Below are 16,784 nucleotides of genomic sequence, written 5' to 3'. Positions count from 1 at the left end.
AGCCTGCAGCAGAGCCAGCCAATAGGCGCGGCCCGCTAGACCCCATCCACCAATAGGGCGCCTCCTGGGCGCGGCCATTCCCAAACGAGGAGGGGGGACCGGGCGCAAGTTCGGTGGCGCCGTGTTATAAACAAGGAGGAGGGGGAAGGAGCGCGCTGGGATTTAAAGGGGCCGCGGCTCTTTCTTTTGTCTCAAACTCTCTCCCTCCAAGGGTGGTGGACTCCAACTCCCACTTTGGGCAACAATCAGGGCTTCTGGGAACTGAAGTCTTAAAATGTTCAGGGTTTTGGGAAATGATGGAAAGCATGCTTTTGGGTTTTCCATGTAGAGTGCATCTACACTATAGACTTGACACAGTTTGTCACCACTTGAACTGCCCAGCCTCAATGCTATGGGATCGTGGGAGTTGTAGTTTTGCAAGGTCTTCAGCCTTCCTTAGCCAAGAAGGGCTGGAGCATAATGCATCACCAAACTACAAATCCCATTGAACTGCCATGCCTAAAGGCTTATGGGATCATGGGAGTAGTAGTTTTGAAAGGTCTTCAGCCCTCCTTACCCAAGCATCACCAAACTACAAATCCCATTGAGCTGCCATGGCTCAAGGCCTATGGGATTTGTAGTTTCCCTGCTTTGATAGAGCTCTCCAGCAATTCTGATATAAGCCGAAGTTGCCTTTAAGTGCCATACAGATCCAGCTGCAACTTATCAATGATCCCCCAGTTCTAGGTGTTCATGGAATCCTGGGACTTAAAACTTGAAGGATATTAAAAAGGAATTCACCATGATTTATAGGAGTTGTAGGAACTGGGATGTATAGTTCACCTTCAATCCACAACCTTATTCATTTTGTACAATTAAAAATGACTTATTCAAGTACCCAAGCTAATATATATACAGTAGAGTCTCACTTATCCAACGTAAACGGGCCGGCAGAATGTTGGATAAGCGAATATGTTGGATAATAAGGAGAGATTAAGGAAAAGCCTATTAAACATCAAATTAGGTTATGATTTTACAAAATAAGCACCAAAACATCATGTTATACAACAAATTTGACAGAAAAAGTAGTTCAATACGCAGTAATGCTATGTAGCAATTACTGTATTTACGAATTTAGCACCAAAATATCATGATATATTGAAAACATTGACTACAAAAATGCGTTGGATAATCCAGAACATTGGATAAGTGAGACTCTACTGTGTAGATAGATAGATAGATAGATAGATAGATACATGAATGAAAAAATAGTCACTGTTGCCCACCACACTTTGATTTGGTATTATTTATTTCCATTTTTAAAAAAGCATATCTCCCCCAGGGGAGCTAGGATCTTCAGTTTAGTGTTTTAAAATCAGGAGGAAAAAAATACAATAAATTACATCATGCCACCCACAAAGGGGCCAATGTTGAGAAACCACTGTGCTTTCCTTAGGAATAATAATAATAATAATAATAATAATAATAATAATAATAATAATAATAATAATAATAATAATAATAATAATAACAGTAAGAGTTTTTTAAAAAGGGAAATATCACCCCAATGATCCCCGCACACAACTGAGAACTTTTAAAAGTCAAACAGAAAGCTACATTCGCGTAAAAGACACACACGACAGTCCAATTACATTAAAGCTGTCCCAAAGCACATCGATCCCAAGGAGATCATTTCAAATCCATTTAAAGAGGGGGAAACGGAGCCCATTCTCATGGATCTTGGCCTCTTGCATAGTATTTTTTATTATTATTTGGGCCAAAGAAGGAGCTCTTGTGAGTACTGCCTTGAAGCAGAATTAGAGAAACCCTTCATCCATGTGTTAAAAACATTGCATTATGCATATTGCGTTACTGAAATTGCTGTAATCTGAAAAGGCGTGAATGTGTTTTCCCTTCAATTTTTATGAACATTTCCAGCTCTCCCGAAGAATAAAAACACTTTAGAAATTTCTGAAATTCTAGACCCCAAGAAAGTGATCTGGAAACAAATGCGGGAAAAGAAAATTCTACAATTGGTGGGAAAGCTGTTTTTGCGTACTTGTCTTTGTGTACACAATATGACATTACTAAACGTCTTGTGTGAGATGTGTGTGTGCCTTTGCCTTTTATTTTCCAAAACCAAAAGCCGGGGGGGGGGGTTCATTTCATGTAGCCTTTATTAATTAAATAAGTTCCTTGGGATTCGTTTCCTTGGCCCAATTTGTACACAGAGGAGGGAGAGTACCAAAAGCAAGGGGATATTCCCTCCTGTAAATAACCCACAACCCGACAAAAACGAACAGACCTTTTTGACAAAAAAAAAGAGCACATTGGGGAGAAAAGTTCAAATCTAGCCTTCTTTTTGGCTGTTGTTTCTAAAAGGCAGGTAAGCGCTAACTCGCACTATGAAGTGAACCGTTCCAGAGCTTGAAAAATTCCCTTTTGGGTATTACATCTCCCAGAATTCTGGGAATTGTTGTCCAAAAAAAGCAATGTTTCTAAAAAGTTTAAAATAGTTCATTCCAGAATCTAGTTTTATGATTACTTGGCTCTGTTTTGTTTCCTTGAGTATTATTATTTTCCTGGGGAAATAAATAGTGATCGCCCCTAAACAGAGGCAGAAGCGACAAATCCCACCAACTTTTAAACCTTCTCCAGATACTTCTGCCCTTTGCCCAATGTGCTTGGTTTTTTTTATAAAAATAGAATTAAAATAGACCATCTCCGCAGACAACATACAAGATTCAGAACTCCCTGAGATGGGGGGAAAAAGATTCCTGACTGATCCACAGACAACTGCTAATGGCTATGGCTACCGTTCTCGTTTCCTCCTGGTGAGGTTTGCGCCGTTCCTGTACCGATGGGCTTCTGGAACGGAGGCCCCTTTCACGTCGTCAGCAACAGAAGAGAAAACCAGAGTTGGCCAGTCTTTGGAATGGGACGTCTCCTTTCCACGCAGGCCGGGGAGAGCCAGCCGGATCATTATCTCCGTAGGTTCATTCAAACTTTCTGCACAACGGAAGGTAAAAAGCCAGCGTAGAAGAACAGCAGCAGGTGAGCTCCCTTTGTAAGATCCACTGGATAGCCAAGTCTTCCTTCGTTCCCCAAACACAAATCGGGGTGAATCCGGATCGGGGGATCCAACATTCCATAACCAGGATTCCCTTTAGTATCCAAAACCAGCTTTCTTCTGATCGGCACCCATAATTAATTCCCTTAAGAGAGGCGGGACCCACCCTGCCGCAGGAAAGAGAAAATGAGGAGGTGACTACGTTTGCTGGAAAGTTGCCGCTCCCCTTGGCATGATACCGCAACTGGAGGTTTGTTGGGGAGGCCTGGAGCGTCCCAATCCCCTCTCTTCGGGCACAGGTGAGTCTTTGGAAGGGAAGGTGCATTTCAGGCGAACCGGGGTCCCGTCCCGGTCGCCCAGAGGCCGGGGTCAGACCACGCTGTCGGTGGGGCTGTGGTTCAGCTTGTGGGGCTGGCAGTTTCTCTCATTCAAAAGGCCACCCGTTTCATTGGTCACTGACAAGGAGTCCCCCTTTTCTGACAAGGAGGTGTCCACTTTCGGGGGAACCCCTTCGGGAGACTGGGGGCAACTTTCGAGGCGCGAGGCCATCAGACCATTCTGGTACTGGAGGCGGGTGATCTACAAGGGAGAGAAAGCAAGAGAGAGGGGAAGATGAGCAAGCCAGTGCAATTAACTGCAATGAATCACTCTGACCAGGAGGTCATGAGTTCGAGCCCCGCTCGGAGCCTATGTTTGTTTGTCTTTGTTCTATTTTAAAAGGCATTGAATTTTTGCCTATATGTGTAATGTGATCCGCCCTTAGTCCCCTTCGGGGTGAGAAGGGCGGAATATAAATGCTGTAAATAAAATAAATAAATAAATGAGTCTAGGCACACATTGGGAGACACACAAGTGGTGAATAGCAGGTACAGAAAGATGTCTACAACTGTGGGGTGCTGTGTGGTTTTTACGTTGTAGGGCTATGTTCTAGCAGCATTTTAACAACAACAACAACAACAACAACAGACATTGACAAAATTATGATCTGCCAACTGCAAAAGGCCACCCTACTGGGATCTGCACGCATCATCCGAAAATACATCACACAGTCCTAGACACTTGGGAAGTGTTCGACTTGTGATCTTGTGATACAAAATCCAGCATATCTATCTTGTTTGCTGTGTCATACAATAATAATAATAATAATAATAATAATAATAATAATAATAAATGAAACCGACGAAACCATTGATCATATCCTCAGCTGCTGTAAGAAAATTGCACAGACAGACTACAAACAGAGGCACAACTATGTGGCCCAAATGATTCATTGGAACTCAAGTACCACCTCCCTGCAGTAAATAACTGGTGGGATCACAAACCAGTAAAAGTACTGGAGAATGAGCACGCAAAGATACTGTGGGACTTCCGAATCCAGACTGACAAAGTTCTGGAACACAACACACCAGACATCACAGTTGTGGAAAAGAAAAAGGTTTGGATCATTGGATCATTGATGTTGCCATCCCAGGTGACAGTCGCATTGACGAAAAACAACATGAAAAACTCAGCCGCTATCAGGACCTCAAGATTGAACTTCAAAGACTCTGGCAGAAACCAGTGCAGGTGGTCCCGGTGGTAATCGGCACATTGGGTGCTGTGCCAAAAGATCTCATTCAGCATTTGGAAACAATAGACACTGACAAAATTACGATCTGCCAACTGCAAAAGGCCACCTTACTGGGATCTGCGCGCATCATCCGAAAACACTTGGGAAGTGTTTGACTTGTGATTTTGTGATATGAAATCCAGCATATCTATCTTGTTTTCTGTGTCATACAATAATAATAATAATAATAATAATAATAATAATAATAATAATAATAATAATAGGGTTTGAAGGTGATTGCACTGGGAATCTGAGGGTTGTAGTTCTCCCTTATCCAGAGAGCACTGAACCCAGCCAACGATAGATTTGGGCAAAACTTAAGTGATATTATCTAACACCCCAAAACAAACAAGGCTTTTTTCAAATCACCCGGGCACTGCTGGGTCTCCAAGCTAGTTACATAAATAAAGTAGAGTTATACGCATAATGTTACAAGCTCACTCAGTTTTCACAATTCATTTTCTTTGAACAGCCCAGCTCAAAGATTCCGAAGTGATACAATAAAATTGTGTGTTATATACATACCACTTGGAAATAAACTCCTGAGAAGAAACATGTATCTCATTTGTTAACATTTGGTGGTTATGAAGGGTAACAGTATTAATTGGGAAAACAAAAACACTACCAAAAATTATAAACACGGATGGTTTAGAGTGCAACAATGTCTACCAGTTAGGTGCGTGAAAACATTATTCTTTGGAAAGGATCATTTCAGAGGACTAGAGATCAGCAAGACTTAATTATTTCACTAGAGATCACTCAAAAGGTAATGCTAAAGTGTTTGCTTTGGCAATTCTACAGGTTGAGTATCACTTATCCAAAATTATTGAAACCAGAAGTATTTTGGATTTTTTTTTTTGGATTTTGGAATAGCTGAATTTGCATATAAGTATATATGGAAATATTTTGGAGATGGGACCGAAGTCTGAACATGAAACTAACTGATGTTTCAAATGCACCTTCCAGTAAAGTTAATTTCATATAGTGTATATACTCGAGTATAAGCGTAGTTTTTCAGCCCTTTTTTAGGACTGAAAAAAAACCTCCTCGGCTTATACTCGGGTGAGGGTCCTGGTGGGCTTATATTCAAGTCAGCTGATACTCAAGTATATATGGTATAGTTATTATTTTACTCTATTATTATTATTACATTTATTATTTTACTCTGTTATTGTTGTTACTTTTACATTTATTTTACTCTGTTTTTATTATTAATACATTTATTATTTTATTCCATTTACTATTACATTTATTATTTTGCTCTATTATTATTTAAGGATATATAAGCACATTTACATTGAAGAAGATGAAAATAATGATTTAATCAGAGTTGAACAGTCATATCTTAAATTATAGTTTGATACCATGTTTCCCCGAAAATAAGACAGTGTCTTATATTAATTTTTGCTCCCAAAGATGCACTAGGTCTTATTTTCAGGGGATGTCTTATTTTTCCATGAAGAAGAATTCACATTTATTGTTGAACAAAAAAATGAACATTTATTATATACTGTACAGTAGTTGTCATCACAAACCAGCATAACCAGACAAACTGAATCCTATCAATAATTTCTTGTTACTACCAATATTTCCATGTACAACACTCTATGGTATGTACATTTACCGATCCTGCATGCTCTGGTGTTCTGTTCGTTGGGCATGCTTCCAAACAAAAACTTTGCTAGGTCTTACTTTCGGGGGAGGCCTTATATTTAGCAATTCAGCAAAACCTCTACTAGGTCTTATTTTCTGGGGATGTCTTATTTTAGGGGAAACAGGGTATAAAGATTCAAAAACATTTAAATTACTGATGACTCAATTAATGTAATTTTATTGGTATCTCGGCTTATAATGGAGTCAATGTTTTCCCAGGTTTTTTGGTGGTAAAATTAGGTGCCTCGGCTTATATTCAGGTCGGCTTATACTGGAGTATATACGGTAATACTAGCTTGGGGTTATTTGAAAAAGTCATTTTTTTTAATTGTGCAAAATGCATAAGGTGTGGGTGAACTATAACTCACATCCGATTTCGGAAGTGCAGATAAGGGATGCTCAACCTGTATATAGATTTTCAGTACGGAGGGGAATTCAGTTCTGTGAGTTCTCAGTTGTGGATGGAAGGGGTCCAGTCTAAATGTCCATCTTATAAGATGCTTGTGGGAACTGGGCTCAAGACTCACCTTGATGAACTGCAGGTCGGTGACGGCGCGGACGCTGAAGTCGGAGATGTATTGGGCGCTGGCGTTGGCACTGAGCTGGTTGTTGCTGCCGCTGAAGGTGGAGGAGATGGAGTCGGAGCGCTCGTGGTAGCAGAGGGAGGCCGAGCGGTTCAGGTTGCTCATGTGGGACGGAGAGCGCACCTCTGAAACTAGAGCCAAACAGAGATGAACCAGAACTGCACCCCCATTTCCTTCCATCAGGTTCCAATACATACACAAAATGATATCACCTGAGAAGAGTTGAAACCTTGGCGGGCAACTGTGTGAGGCCAGGGAGCCCACCCAGTGCCACTTTTTCTGGATTAGCCCACAGCAAACAATAATAATCCTATTTCATCTTTTTTCAGTAATGCACACACGACACCTCAGCCAAACTTGGAAAAGTTAATTTTACTGCACTGCTGTCCCCAGAATCCACTGGCCAATTTAGTCAGACATGTCTATACAGTTGGCCTTCTTTTTAACTCTTATGGATTTGGTTGTTTATGGATTTGATTAGTATGTTTGCACTTTTTACCTTTGTCAACTTGATATAGACACGGGGTCTACTCCCATCTCAATTTGCACTTCCAAGAATTTGCAGCACTTTATCAGTCACTTTGTGTTTACAATATTTATATGGTGCACTTTACCCAGTCTATTTTTACAACCTCTGTTTTAATCCATGTTTTTATTAGTTCTTGTCATTTGTTTTTATTGGATAATGTTTAAATCTTTATAACTGTGCATCTCTCTTGTCTATTGTTGTGTTTTATATTGTTATTGTTTTTATTCGGGCTTGGCCCCATGCTGCCCTGAGTCCCCTTTGGTATAAAAATAAAGTTGTTGTTGTTGTTGTAATAATAATAATAATAATTATTATTATTATTATGTTCTCTCTAGGAATCTCTTGGTTCAACAGATGTTGGTCACGAAATTGCCCTGGGGGACATAGAGACTGGTTTGTTGTGAGTTTTCCGGGCTGTCAGGCCATGTTCCAGTAGCATTCTCTCCTGACGTTTCGCCCACATCTATGACAGCCATCTTCAGAGGTTGTGAGGTCTGTTTCGGAACTAGGCAAGTGGGGTTTATGTATCTGAGGAATGATGTCCAGGGTGGGAGAAAGAACTCTTGTTTATTTGAAGCTTCAAAACCTGGCTGCTTCCAGCCTGGGGGAGTCCTTTGATGGGAGGTGTTAGCTGGCCCTGATTGTTTCCTGTCTGGAATTCTCCTGTTTTCTGAGTGTTGCTCCTTATTTACTGTCCTGACTTTAGAGTTTTTTTAAATACTGGTAGTCAGATTTTGTTTATACTCATGGTTTCCTCCTTTCTGTTGAAATTGTCCATATGCTTGTGGATTTCAATGGCTTCACTGTGTCGTCTGACATGGTGGCTGATAGAGTGGTCCAGCATTTCAATTGCAACATTCACACTTGTTTCCACCAGACAAGGGTTCTTTCTCCCACCCTGGACCTTCCACAGATATATAAACCTTCCTTGAGTTTATATACCTCACAACCTCATGGCAACCTCATGCCATAGATGTGGGTGAAACGTCAAGAGAGAATGCTTCTGGAACATGGCCATACAGCCCGGAAAACTCACAGCAACCCAGTGATTCCGGCCATGAAAGCCTTCAAAAAGACACAGAGATTGTTAGAGTTACATTATTTTAAATTTTGCAGTTTTTTAAACTTTCATGAAGATCCCTTACCTGCAGAAAATGGAAAATTTACTGTACACAATAATAATAGTAATTTATCATAGTATATTTATTGTATGCGACATCATTTGTTTTATGATTTGTTTTATTGTTGATCGATTGTTTCATTGTTATGTTTTTATATTGTTTGTTGCCTGGGCTTGGCCCCATGTAAGCCGCCCTGAGTCCCTTTGGGAAGATGGGGCGGGGTATAAAAATAAAATTATTATTTTATTATGTCACAGCAAACAAGATAGATATGCTGGATTTCGTATCACAAAATCACAAGTTGAACACTTCTCAAGTGTCTAGGACTGTGTGATGTATTTTCATATGATGGCCTTTTGCAGTTGGCAGATCGTAATTTTGTCAATGTCTATTGTTTCCAAATGCCGGCTGAGATTATTATTATTATTTTTATTATTATGAGAATTTTAAGATCGTACTGCAGAGACTCTGGCACAAGCAAGTCAAGGTGGTCCCAGTGGGTGCAGTGCCTAAAACCTTGGCCAGCACTGAAAAACAATTGGCGCTGACAAAATTACCACCTGTCAGCTGCAAAAGGCCACCCTACTCGGATCTGCGCACATTATTTCCCAATGCATCACATAATAATAATAATAATAATAATAATAATAATAATAATAATAATAACAACAACAACAACAACAATAACTTTATTCTTATACCTCGCCCCATCTCCCTGAAGGGACTTGGGGTGGCTTACATGGGGCGATGCCCGGACGCAACAGCACAAAATCAATAAACAAATCAGCCAACAATAAAACATCAACATGGATAAAACAGTAAATATACAAAATGATGTTAAAATCATGAGTTGGATCAAAAGATCAAAAGTCCTAGACACTTGGGAAGGCTCTGACGTATGATCCAATACAACAGCGAGCATCCTTTATAAGTTGCCTTGCGTAGTCAATTAATAGGAATATATAATGCTAGTAGAGTGAGGATTCTGGGAATGGCAGTCTCTGTGCCAAATAATAAATGTTTTCCACGCTCTGCATTGTACCCGTTTGAGGTTTGTTTTGAACCTGTAACTTAAGACACAGATGAGATTTGAATGATCTGGCGTCCAGGTTCAACACTCAGCTCACAATATGCATTTTTTCCAAGAAAGGCTTCAGTCCCAGAATAGTACAGTACTGTCCTCTTTCTTTCCCAAATGAAAGCCACCCTAACGCACCAGGATGAGGGTTAGTGCAATTCACCAGAGTCCCAGAAAGCCCTGGCAAAGGGTTAGCGCACACCTCGCACTCCATGCATGAGTGCTGTTTACCTGATACCCTGGAATACAAAGACCCTCGTGGTTTGATGGCTGAGCGATGGATGGTGACAGGAGCTGGATGAACACACACACACAAACACACACACACACACAGAGGGAAGAATGCAAGACAGATGTGCAAAAGAAAGAGAATGTTGGTCGGTTTCAAAAAAAAAGAGAGGAAAGACACACATATGCAAACAGGATGGAAAGATAAAAATGGTATCACCACCTTTGGATTCTGTGTACAGTACTCTATAAATCATTACAAGGCCTTTTCCCTTTTGCATATACAAAAACAAGCATAAATTGTTACAGGCACAACAATATTTTTTTCATTGAAACCTCTGTAAAATTAACTTGGTTAAGTTCCTATTTTTGAAACGATAAAACCCAGAGGTTCAGATTGCGACTGGTATCTGGGAGATTCAGGGGCCTAAAGGTAAAGGTTTTTCCTGACGTTACGTCTAGTCGTGTCCAATTCTGATGGTTAGTGCTCATCTCCATTCCTAAGCTGAAGAGCCAGCGTTGTCCGTAGACACCTCCAAGGTCATGTGGCCCCTGGCATGACTGCATGGAGCACTGTTACCTTCCCGCCGGAGCAGTACCTATTGATCTACTCACATTTGCATGTTTTCAAACGGCTAGGTTGTCAGAAAACAGAGGAATCCTCCCAACAAAGGATTCCCCCAGGCAGGAAGAATCCAGGCTTTGAACCTGCAAAGCTATTCAATGCTAATCAAGGAGTCCAATTGCAACATTCACACTTGCCTCAAGCAGACAAGAGTTCATTCTTCCACCCTGGACATTATTCCACAGATATATAAACCTCACTTGCCTAGTTTCCAACAGACCTACACAACCTCTGAGGCTGCATGCCATAGATGTGGGCAAAATGTTAGGAGGCAATGCTTCTGGAACATGGCCAGACAGCCCGGAAAACTCAATGCAACCCAATACAGTAGAGTCTCACTTATCCAACATAAACAGGCCGGCAGAACGCTGGATAAGCGAATACGTTGGATAATAAGGAGAGCTTAAGGAAAAGCCTATTAAACATCAAATTAGGTCATGATTTTACAAATTAAGCACCAAAACATCATGTTATACAACAACTTTGACAGAAAAAGTAGTTCAATACACAGTAATGCTATGTAGTAATTACTGTATTTACGAATTTAGAACCAAAATATCATGATGTATTGAAAACATTGACTACAAAAATGCATTGGATAATCCAGAATGTTGGATAAGCGAGTATTGGATAAGTGAGACTCTACTGTATCTGGAAAACTGCATTTTGACCAGTGCTGATGGAAAAAGAAAACCTTGAAAGGCATCCATGTCTATTTATTTCAAGGTTTCCTTTGATGTATATATATTTTTTAATAAATCTGTCCAAATAAAGCCATGATCAGTGCAAAACCGCAAACACAAAAGAGCCCAATTCCGTGTTCTGTGATGCGTTCCCACAGAGAGCCACAAGAGGGCACATGCCTAGCATTTAACACAACCACCAATGTTCCAATATTGCGCACTGACTCTGCTGCCCTGGCGTCCTAACCCATCATTTACATTGATCCCTTTCACACGACAAACCACCAGATACATAAACCTCACTTGCCTAGTTTCCAACAGACCTCACAACCACTAAAGATGCCTGCCATATATGTGGGTGAAACGTCAGGAGAGAATGCTTATGGAACATGTTCATACAGCCCAGAAAACACATAGCAACCCAATTACTGTATATACTCGAGTATAAGCCTAGTTTTTCAGCCCTTTTTTAGGACTGAAAAAAAACCCTCTTTGGCTTATACTCGGTTGAGGGTCCTGGTGGGCTTATATTCAGGTCAGCTTATACTCAAGTATATATGGTATATTTATTATTTTTCTCTATTATTATTGGTATTGTTACATATATTATTTTACTCTATTATTATTATTATTATTATTATTATTATTATTATTATTATTATTATTACAGTAGAGTCTCACTTATCCAACATAAACGGGCCGGCAGAATGTTAGATAAGTGAATATGTTGGATAATAATGAGGGATTAAGGAAAAGCCTATTAAACATCAAATTAGGTTATGATTTTACAAATTAATCACCAAAACATCATGTTATACAACAAATTTGACAGAAAAAGTAGTTCAATACACAGTAATGCTATGTAGTAATTACTGTTTTTACGAATTTAGCACCAAAATATCATGATGTTTTGAAATCATTGACTACAAAAATGCGTTGGATAATCCAGAACATTGGATAAGTGAGTGTTGGATAAGTGATACTCTACTGTACATTTATTATTTTACTCTATTATTGTTGTTACTTTTTCATTTATTTTACTGTATTTTTATTATTAATACATTTATTATTTTACTCTATTTATTATGATATTTATTATTTTACCGCATTTATTGTTATTACATTTATTATGTCACTCTATTATTATTAAAAGGATACATAGGCACATTTACATTGAAGAAGATGAAAATAATGATTTAATCAGAGTTGGACAGTCATATCTTAAATTACAGTTTGATGTAAAGATTGAAAAACATTTAAACTACTGAGGCCTCAATTAATGTAATTTTATTGGTATCTCGTCTTATACTGGAGTCAATGTTTTCCCAGTTTTTTAGTGGTAAAATTAGGTGCCTCGGCTTATATTTGGGTCGGCTTATACTCGAGTACATATGGTACTCTTCTTTCTGACCTTCCTGCTCCCTTAAGACACCACTTGATCAATCTCTCTTGCTTCATTCCCTACATACTCGCAAGTATCACCACGTCTTCTATTTCTGATTCCCTTCCCCTGTATCTCATACCAGGGATGGAAAAGGCAACACAGATATTATGAGACTATAAAGTCCATCATTCAACAAAAGCAGGCTGTCTGGGTCTTATGGAAGTAGGGATCGAGAGCACTCCTTCCCCTTCCTTCCCTCTTTATTTATTTATTTATTTCCAACATTTATATCCCGCCCTTCTCACCCGAAGGGTGATAGCAGAGCACTTACTTGATAGCAGAGCACTTACTTGTTGGGACTATTGGGTTCAAAGCCATCACCCCATAATAGGAGAAAGGTCCAGTCTCAAATTTCATGTTCTCCTTGCCAGCCTCTACCTCTACTTTGCCCTGTAAGGAGAAAGAGAGAAGAACAATAGGCCAGGAAATTCTACGGTGCAACAGCCTGATTTGATAGCACAAGGGTAATTGTTCTTGTACTGAGTGAATAGTTGCGAGAGTTGAATGAAAAGTAATGCCTCCGCCTTCGCTACTTGGGTTTGGATGGGAATATTTTAATAAATCAAATGCAGAAATAATCCTTAGAATGTGTTGTTTAACTACCACTATTCACTTTTCCACATCATCACCGGAAAATCGGATACATCTCTGCCAACGATGAACAAGTTTTCTGAAGCCGTCACGGAAGAAGTCGACACTCTGTTTCTGCAAGCAGCGTCTCACGGTACCCATTGTGCACAGATCTTCCGTTCTTGTGAAATGCCAATGATGATGATGATGATTATTATTATTATTATTATTATTACAACATTTATATCCCGCCCTTCTCACCCAACAGGGGACTCAGGGCGGCTTACAATAATTATGCTCGAAATGTGATATGGTGATCGTCCTGAATCAATCTGTCAACCTTTTGCTTGTGAAACTCGGTGGTTGCTGTCACAGGATGTCCGACTCTTTGTTTGTCATGCAAGTCAGATGTTCCCACCTCAACATCTTTCAACTTACGCGCCCAATGACGCACAGGACTCACATCCACACAATCACCATAAACAGCTTGCACTCTCTGATGAATCTCCTTTGGGGTGACACCTTCTGCGGTCAAGAATTCAATGGCTGCACATTGCTTAAGTCGCATTGACTGACTGTCTGTGCTGTGTTCCATACTTCGCACTTTCACAACATAACAGTTCAATGCTAAGGCTTCCCCGTCTGCGCAGGGTCCCATACTTCGCACTTTCACAACATAATGGTTCAATGCTAAGGCTTCCCCGTCCGCGCAGGGTTCCATACATCGCACTTTAACAACACAACCATTCAATGCTAAGGCTTCCCGCCAAATGGAACTGTAGAGGAGAGTCTACTGAACAAGCCAGGACCTGCTGCAGACCAGCACTTCCATTTGTTGAGGACTTACGAAGGTGGAGGCATTACTTTTCATTCAACCCTCCCTGCCCATTCAATGGGCTAAGAGCCAGAGCACTGCCAAAAGGTTTAAATGTGAAACCCAGTCTTAAACATATATATGAACCAAGTCTTAATACATGCAGTATATATTAAACAAAACTCATTACACACTTGCAGGTTAACCGTTCTAAGATTTAATTATCCCCACACTGCTGTATTTACTGCTGTCCTAGACATGGCCAAATAAAAGGTCATTTCTAGGCTTCTGTAGGTTCTCCAGTGCAATTCTATGATCCAGTTTGACCCCAAAGGCTCCTTCTTACACTGACGCACTCGCGTTTCCAGCTGAGGCCTGTGCTCAAAATGAAGCCATTCACTGGTTGCTACTGAAGTCAGCTTCCTTCTTTGCAAAGTCAGTCCCTTGCCTTTGTGGAATCGAATTAAGGAAGGCCAGCCTACCTGTAGGATGAGGATAAAGTAGTCAGCCGGCTTGTTCTGGTTAAAGAGGAAGTGCTGTGGTGCCTTCTTGTTCTCTTCGTCAAACTTCAGCTCGTTGATGACGTCCCGGTGTTTGAGCAGGCGCAGGAGGATCTTTTCCGAAATTAGGGCCGGACTGAATGGGTTCACCTCTGCAAAGAAAAATAGATAGTTTGGGGAAGCTGAACACAACGTTAGTTTAAACCAGGGGTCCCCAAACTTTTTAAACAGGGGGCCAGTTCATGGTCCCTCAGACCATTGGAGGTCCGGACTATAGTTTAAAAAAAAAACTATGAACAAATTCCCATGCACACTACACATATCTTATTTTGAATAAAAAAAACAAAACGGGAACAAATACAGCCTCAATGTTAATAATCATCATCATCATAAAAATAATATAGAGGGTTGGAAGAGACCCCTTGGGCCATTTAGTCCAACCCCCTTCTACCTTTGTGCACCAAAAGCACAAGCAAAGCACTCCTGACAGATGGCCACCCAGCCTCAATGTTGTTAATAAATAATAATAATAATAATAATAATAATAATAATACATCACACAGTCCTAGACACTTGGGAAGTGTTCGACTTGTGATTTTGTGATATGAAATCCAGCATGTCTATCTTGTTTGCTGTGTCATAATAAAATAATAATAATAATATCTCAGCTGGCATTTGGAAACAATAGACATTGACAAAATTATGATCTGCCAACTGCAAAAGGCCACCCTACTGGGATCTGCACGCATCATTTGAAAATAATCACACAGCCCTAGACACTTGGGAAGTGTTCAACTTGTGATTTTGTGATATGAAATCCAGCATATTTATCTTGTTTGCTGTGACATAATAATAATAATAATAATAATAATAATAATAATAATAATAATAATATCACACAGTCCTAAATGCTTGGGAAGTGTTCGACTTGTGATTTTGTGATACGAAATCCAGCATATCTATCTTGTTTGCTGTGACATAATAATAATAATAATAATAATAATAATAATAATATCACACAGTCCTAAATGCTTGGGAAGTGTTCGACTTGTGATTTTGTGATAAGAAATCTAGAATACATATCTTGTTTGCTGTGTTATACTGTGTCCTTCTGTCAATAATAATAATAATAATAATAATAATAATAATAATAATAATAAAGAGGGTTGGAAGAGACCCCTTAGGCCATTTAGTCCAACCCCCTTCTGCCTTTGTGCTCCAAAAGCACTAGCAAAGCACCCCTTAACAATTAATAATTAATTAAATAAGAATTAAAATACCATTATAAACAAGCAAAGCTTTGGAAAGCACGCACCAGACGAGGGAGGAGGCAGGAAAGGCGCATGGGCCGCATGCACCTCCGGGCCTTAGTTTGGGGACCCCTGGTTTAAACTCTGCTTAGGTATTCAGAATGGTCACATAATTAATAACAATTATTTTCTGCCTTTCTTCCAGCATAGAACCCAAGGCAGCTCACAACCAATCGAAACCAGTTAAAAATATACAATTGTTTTACCTGTAGAGAGGAACCGGTGAGCAGCCAAGAGCAGCTGGGGTGAGATCTTCACCTTGGACTCCGTGTCATTGTCTTTGAAGGCAGAGAAGTCCCTCTTGTTCTTTTGGTTATTCACTCGCTTTCTGGAGCGGTTGTCAGCTGCAGAGGAAGCGGGACACAAAGGGTTAAAAGAAAGGGCCCCTCACAAAGAACACACCTGACCTTCAATGCAGGAGAATGGGATGCATCTATAATCCACAAAAGTCAGAATTGCCAACGTGGATGGGCAACTGTACTCAAAAATCCAGAATTGTTTACATACCTCTCCCAAATACACAATGATACTGTGACTATAGTAGTATAGTACAATATAATAATATATAATACTAATATTGTGCTATGCTAATAACATATTATATTGCATATGCATATAATATTAATAATATTGTAATGTACTTCAATATAATACTAATTATAGTACAATATATAATTGTGGTGGCGAAATGGGTTAATAATAATAATAATAATAATAATAATAATAATAATAATAATAATAATAAGGTTTGGATCATTGATGTCGCCATCCCAGATGACAGTTGCATTGACGAAAAACAACAGGAAAAACTCAGCCGCTATCAGGACCTCAAGATTGAACTTCAAAGACTCTGGCAGAAACCAGTGCAGGTGGTCCCAGTGGTGATGGGCACACTGGGTGCCGTGCCAAAAGACCTCAGCTGGCATTTGGAAACAATAGACATTGACAAAATCACGACCTGCCAACTGCAAAAGGCCACCCTACTGG

General features: G+C 39.9%; 1 protein-coding gene across 2 annotated transcripts in view; it reads right to left on the bottom strand.

Moving 5' to 3' along the window:
• Window positions 1-1,270: 1,270 nt before the first annotated feature.
• Window positions 1,271-16,784, bottom strand: part of cnnm4 (cyclin and CBS domain divalent metal cation transport mediator 4) — a 51,983-nt gene continuing 36,469 nt past the window's right edge. Inside the window, exons 3-8 of one of the 2 annotated variants that reach the window (XM_062961252.1) lie at window positions 16,004-16,141; window positions 14,470-14,639; window positions 12,894-12,993; window positions 9,855-9,917; window positions 6,839-7,026; window positions 1,271-3,628 (exon numbers count right to left, since the gene is read on the bottom strand). In XM_062961252.1, coding sequence (XP_062817322.1) covers window positions 3,419-3,628; window positions 6,839-7,026; window positions 9,855-9,917; window positions 12,894-12,993; window positions 14,470-14,639; window positions 16,004-16,141 — 869 coding nt within the window. In that variant the 3' untranslated portion in view covers window positions 1,271-3,418. The remainder of the gene's footprint in view (window positions 3,629-6,838; window positions 7,027-9,854; window positions 9,918-12,893; window positions 12,994-14,469; window positions 14,640-16,003; window positions 16,142-16,784) is intronic. The other variant, XM_062961253.1, reaches the window with a different exon arrangement.

The sequence above is a fragment of the Anolis carolinensis genome, unplaced genomic scaffold (assembly GCF_035594765.1).
Source record: "Anolis carolinensis isolate JA03-04 unplaced genomic scaffold, rAnoCar3.1.pri scaffold_8, whole genome shotgun sequence".
NCBI classification, from domain to species: Eukaryota; Metazoa; Chordata; class Lepidosauria; order Squamata; family Dactyloidae; genus Anolis; species Anolis carolinensis.
Note: the sequence above shows the minus strand (reverse complement) of the source record. Positions and strands in the feature narration are given on the sequence as shown.